The 6,069-nt window shown below is 59.8% G+C and overlaps 1 protein-coding gene across 1 annotated transcript; it reads right to left on the bottom strand.

Annotated features, from left to right (window-relative positions):
- Positions 1-544: 544 nt before the first annotated feature.
- Positions 545-5,804, bottom strand: LHFPL5 (LHFPL tetraspan subfamily member 5; the record flags this gene model as incomplete). Its single annotated transcript, XM_080710417.1, has 4 exons — positions 545-866; positions 1,462-1,591; positions 1,822-2,103; positions 5,393-5,804. The coding sequence occupies 4 exons, from the start codon at positions 5,802-5,804 to the stop codon at positions 545-547; spliced, it is 1,146 nt and encodes a 381-aa protein (XP_080566543.1).
- Between the last annotated feature and the right edge of the window lie 265 nt (positions 5,805-6,069).

The raw sequence follows: 6,069 nt of genomic DNA, 5'->3' as shown, positions 1-6,069 counted from the left end.
CCTGAGCAGCAGGGCGCCTGCCGGTCCTCGCGGCAGCTGGCCGGTGGCACTCGGTCTGTGTGGTGGTCGGTTCCTGTTCCTTAGTGTCCTTGTTAAATCAATTTTGGAAACGAAAAGACATTAATATGTTGTGCTTCCTCTTGAGTCACATAAAAGAACTCTGGTTTTCTTTGCCTCAGTTACAGAAGTGCTGGGCTAAACTTAAAACTAGTAATCCTATGAGACTTGTGGGGAGGGCTTGTTCCCCTCTCTGTGACCATTATCGTCTATTGTATTAGGTTTCCTAGTGTTACTTACAGATCACGTAATTGATTTTCCTGCAAATGAGGCCCCCGTGGCAATAATGACTTCTAAAAGCAGTCCTGGCTTGCCGGCCTCTGCGCACAGAGTTCAGGACACAAACCCCGCCCTGCTGTAGACGGTTTCTCCTCCTCGTCTGCTTCCACATCTCCAGCACAACAGTGAAGACTGCACAGGCCCCGCCCGCCCTGCCCTGCGGCCCACTCACCCAGCCAGCCGCCGGCCTGGCTGCCTTCCCTCCGGCTCAGACTTCCTCTGTAAGGAAAGACAGTGGTGTTTGCGGCCTCGCCTGCTGTTTCAGGGTGACTCCAGACAAGACCAGATTCTGCTCGTGCACTACCAGCTCTGCACTGCCCGGCGTGCCCTGCCAGGCGGGACTGGATGCCCCAGCTGGGCCTCGGGGCACCTCCGCCAGGCCTGGCGTGTGCAGGCCTGGGAGCTCAGCGCTTGTGATTGTTTGGGCTGCGGGATAGAAAGAGTGGGGCGCTGCAAGGATAAAGGGAGAGTCCAAGACAGCCTGCGGCTTGGTCAGCGCCTCGTGGGTCACCGCATCCTCGGTGAGCCACCTTATTGCCGTCCACGTGATTCACAGCCCGGCATGGTGTGAGTGCCTGTGATCCCAGGACTTAGGAGGCCTAGGCAAGAAGATTGCACATTTGAGGCCAGCCTCAACAATTTACTAAGACCCTCAACAACTCAGACTCTGTTTCGAAACTAAAAAGCTTGAAGGCAGAATGCCCCTGGGGTCAATCTCCAGTTCCAAAAGAAAAAACTTGAAAAAGGATTCATGTGACTAAAAATGGCTGACTGAAATAATGTCTTAGTAGAAAAGAAAGACTGGAAATGGATAAAATCCTGTGCGCACATCCAGGCAGATCCAAGGAAGGCCCTGGCTAGAGGCTGCCACGGCTCCCCCGTGCCTCCCTGGAAGGCCTCCGCTGGGGTGCACATGCCGGGGTCCCCAGCTCTGCTGGGGTATACTCCGTTCCCTTCCCCTTCACAGTCTGCTCAAGGGGCCTGAGCCCTGCGTCCCCCAGAGCCAGGAAAGAGAGCTCCCTCTGCTTGCTTGAGGCTGGCCTCGAGCTCACAGTCCTCCTGTCTCAGCCTCCCAAGTGTTGGGATTAACTGGCCTGTGCCTGCACCTGGCTTGGGAGATGGCACCTGGACTCTGAATACACTGGCTTCTCAGGCAGGCAGAAGACAGCCTGAGAGGAGCAGGGAGCGCCCAGGAAGGGGGGCAGCAGCGCAATCAGGATGGCTTCCCAGAAGGCTGCCTTCCGGTGGGGAAGGCCTGTGTGGAGTTGAAAGAGGTTGGGCATTGGGGGCTCCCAAGCACCCTGGCCTGAGGGCACCATAGGCAAGGGTCCTGCAGTACCCCCTTCCCTCCTCTTCCCAAAACCCGTTCTGCAGAGCCCCACCAGCTCAGCCCAGGATAGCCCAGGGCCTCCCGGCCAGGCCCAGAACAGCCCAGGGCTCCCCCCCAGCCAGGCCCAGGCAGCCCAGCCCCCCCCCCAGACAGGCCCAGGCAGCCCAGGGCCCCCCAGCCAGGCCCAGGCCATCTGTCACCTTGCCCGTCAGCCTTGTAGTCGTCGGGGAGGAGCTTGTCCTGCCGGTAGCCCAGGACGAAGGCCAGGAAGGAGAGGATGAGCGCATCGCCGATGCTGAGGATGGCCAGCATGAAGGCCCAGCGGATGGTGCACTGGCCCAGTGTGTACTTTCCCGCCTGCTCGCCACACATGCGCCGTACCTCGCTCGAGTCCCACCCGTCGGGGTAGACCAGGCAGCCAATCATCAGGCCTGTGGCTGGGGACAGGAGGCGCCCCTGGCATGGACTGCGTGCGGCCAGCCTCCTCCCACCTCCCCACGGCCCCGCGTCCTTGGAGGGGAGCCAGGAGGCGCTGCCCAGGCCAGCACACAGCGGAATCCTGTCCCACAGCCCAAAAGACCCAAGGTTATAAGCAAGCAGCTTCCTTCACACCACCCGCTCAGCACTGTGCAGGCGCCCACAGGGCCCTGCCCCAAGAGTCCCTAGAATATTTTATTTTGCTTTTTTATTTTTATTTTTTGTAGTACTGGAGGTGTAACCCAGTGCATTCTACCTTTGCGTTACACTTCCAATCCTATTTTTTATTCTTTGTTTTGAAAAGGGTCTCACTGAGTTACGGAGGGCCTCATTAAGTAGCTGAGGCTATCCGCAAACCGCGATCCTCTGGTCTCAACATCCCGAATGCTGGAATTACAAGTGTGTGTCACCACGCCCAGCTTTCTGTTTTTGCTTTGATACCAGTGACTGAACCTAGGGGTATTCTACCTCTGAGCAACTCTTTTTATTTGTAGTTTTAGTTTTTTGAAACCGGGTCTTACTAAGCTGCTGAGGCTGGTCTTGAACCTGTGATCCTCTGTCTTAGCCTCCCAAGTAGGGAGATTGTGGCTGTGTACCACAGCCTGACAGAATTTCTGGGGCTTTTGTTTTATTTTTGTGGAACTGGGAGTTGAACCCAGAGACATTCTCCAAGCCCTATTTTTTATTCTTAATTTTGAAACAAGTTCTCACTAAATTGCGGAGGGCCTCACTAAGTAGCTGAGTTCTGGTCAGGAACCTGTGATCCTTCTGTCTCAGCCTCCCAAATACTGAGATTACAAGTGTGAGCCACCACGCCTGGCAGAATTCCTGTTTTATTTATTTATTTATTTATTTATTTATTTATTTATTTATTTATTTATTTTAGCACTGGGGTGGAACCCAGGGGCTTTTCTATCTCTGGACTCCACTCCGACCTATTTTATATTTTATTTGGAAACAGGGTCTCACTAAGTTGCTGAGGCTGGCTTAGAACCTGTGCCATCCTCCTGTCTCAGCCTCCTAAGTGCAGGGATGACAAGCGTGCGCCACCACGCCTGGCGGAATTCCTGTTTTTCCAAGCACTTTTGTGTGTGATTTTCTCAATAGCAGAGGCAGACACAGTAGACCCCCTGCCTGGGTCTCAGCCCGGCCCTTGCTCACCAGCTGTGTGGTTAGTGCTCGTTCCTCTCTTCGCCTGAGCGTCTTCTATAAAATGGCACTGTTCTGCCAACCTTCTGGTGCTTAGCACAGTGCCCGCACGTACTCAGCCTCCCCCAGCCGACCGGCCCCCGCTGACGTGCAGGCTTCAAGCCCAGAGGGTGCCGGTCCAGGACGTGGCCAGCGCAGGCCCACGCACAGCCGTCCGCAGGCAGGACCTCCGCGCCGCGGCCGCCAGGTGGTTGGTCTCAGCAGCCCGTGAGCGAGGCCGCCTGCCCCTGCCAGGAGGCTCCTGCCTCACCGCGGCGGCCCAGCCCTCGCTAAGGCGCCTCCCAGCTGTTGCCTGCCCCACGCCGCCCGCCCGGTGCCTCCGCAACGTGACACCGCCTTTGTCCTCCAGTGTAAATGTTTCATGGCCTGGCTGGGCATCGCCAGCTCTGCCACCCCATGGGTGGCCCCTGCGCACTCAGCGAGGTCGCCTGCCGCAGGCTGGGGTGGGGCGGCGGGTCCCAACGTCGGGCAGCCCTGGGGTGAGGGCTGGCTGGCCGGCGCCCGGCGTTCTCTGACACACAGCTATTCAGTCTCCATTCTCTGTCCTGTTCTCTTTGTATTTATGGTACTAGGGACTGGACTCAGGCGTGCTCTGCCACCACGCTGCACCTGCACCTGTTTTTACTTTTTATTTTGAGATCAGGTCTTGTTCAGTTTTGGGGATTGGCCTCGAATTGTGATCCTCCCGCCTCATCCTCCCGTGGTGCTGGGGTGGTAGCTGTGCCACACAGCTCGGCATAGACACCGTCTGCCTTTCTCTCCATGGTCCACCACCTTGCCCCGCCCTGTCCTAGCCTCTGCCATGCAGAGAGACCACAGAGGAGAGGAAGACGGCGGGGCACTCGCGGGGACCTCTGGAGCCAGTGTCAGTGGCCTGCGTATACGACTAGATATCGGCTCTGTCCCCCGCCAGGCGTGGGGCGCACGCTGTAATCCCAGCACTTGGGAGGCTAAGGCGGGAGGATCACAGGTTTCAAGCCAGCCTCAGCAATTCAGTGAGGCATGTGTCAACCTAAGGAGGCCTTGTTTCAAAATAAATAACGTAGGGCTGAGTCTGTAACCTGATGGAGTGCCCAGGTTCAGTCTGCAGCACCACCTCGAGCCCAGTGGAAGCGCGCTCACCTGGGGAGCGATGGGGCTTCCCCAGGCCACTCGGGGAAAGGGCTTGCCTGGTGCCGGCGTGGACTGTATGCCTGTGGGTGTGGAGTGCCTGGCTCCTCTGGACCCGGGTCCTCAGGCCGGCTGCACAGCGAGCACCCTGTCGGAGTCTGACCCCCTCCTCAGCCAGGTTGCTCGCTGTGGTTGGGGTCTGTGTGTTTGATGGTCTGGAATTCAGGGCCCTGTGTCATTTCCCCTAAAAGAAAGCACATTTCATGCCAGCCAAAGACATCAAGGCGGCTTCGCTCTGGGCCAGGTCCCCAGCACTGCTCCTGGGCTCTGCATGGACAGCCTGTGTGCCGGCCTCAGGGTGAGCAGTGTCCAGGAGACCACAGGCTGCAGGAAGAGGCCGCAGCCTGTCCCTTGCTGGACTCCAGGAGACAGGGACGGAGAGGCCTGCAGCAGCCAGGAGGAGCGAGGGCCAGGGAGGCCGGGCCTGTCTTCACGGTTCTACGGGGCCCTGGAAGCCTCCACCTCCAGTGGAATCCCCGATTCAGGGAACCAAGACTCACTCCACAAAGGGGAAACATCGATGCAGGTTCCTAAGGAAGTGGCTGACCCCAGGAACCCCCAAGGGCGTGACCTCGCAGCTGCTGGCCCAGGAGCTCCCAGGCAGCTGTGTGGGGTGGGAGAGAGGGTCCTCAGGTGGTATTGCTGTCTTGCCCGGGCTGGGTCCTGTTCCCACACAGGCGGGGCCTTACCCTCCTCCCACCCAGAGTAGCAGAGACCCCTGGAGTGGCAGCCGGCCGTCAGGATGCCCGATGGCTGAGCCATCGGGGCACGTGACCTCCGTGTGTGCCTGAGGTCCCTTCTGCCCCAGCCACTGAGGTGGCCTGCTGGGCAGCGGCTGCGCCCAGTGGAGACCCCGCCAGCCCCGCTCACCTGCAGCCAGCTGCAGCCAGGCGCAGATCTTGTAGACGGTGGCCGTGTTGCAGACGAGGAACAGGCTGAAGCACACGATGGAGGCCAGGATGAGCAGCAGGGCCAGGGCCACGAAGAACATGGCGGTCTTGAAGGCCCGGGAGGGGATGGAGGCGAAGTCCAGCGGGCCGCCCTTGCAGATGAGCTCGGAGGACAGCACGTTGCCCACGCAGTAGGAGAAGAGGCCGAAGTAGCCGGCCTGCGGCGTGTTGACGCTGTCCCCGATCCAGTAGGGCTGGATGAAGAGCGCCATGACCAGCACCGAGAAGCAAATGGTGAGTGTCCCCCACATGACGCCCACGGCGCGCGCGTTGCGCACGTAGTTGGTGTGGTAGATCTTGGCCGCCTCCTGGGCGGGCAGCAGCTTCACCATGGCGAGGGCAGCGGGCCGGGGGTGGGTCGCTCCTCAGCAGGGTGCTGCACGCAGGGAGGTCTCAGCTCCTCCCAGCGCCCGTGCGGTGTCTGCCCGCCGGCACCGCCCTGCCGCCCGTCCGCAGCCCGCGCAGAGCCCCGCCTCCTCAGCCGGAGAGCGCCATTTCAGCACCGCGGCCAGCGCCCGGCTCGGGAGGGGCAGGGCCGCGGGATGCTGGGGCGGGGGCACCTCCTCCTGGCCGGCCTGCAGCAGACGGCCCCCAGCC

Source organism: Muscardinus avellanarius, assembly GCF_963383645.1.
Source record: "Muscardinus avellanarius genome assembly, chromosome: 14".
Lineage (NCBI taxonomy): Eukaryota > Metazoa > Chordata > Mammalia > Rodentia > Gliridae > Muscardinus > Muscardinus avellanarius.
This window is presented reverse-complemented; position numbering and strand designations above follow the sequence as displayed.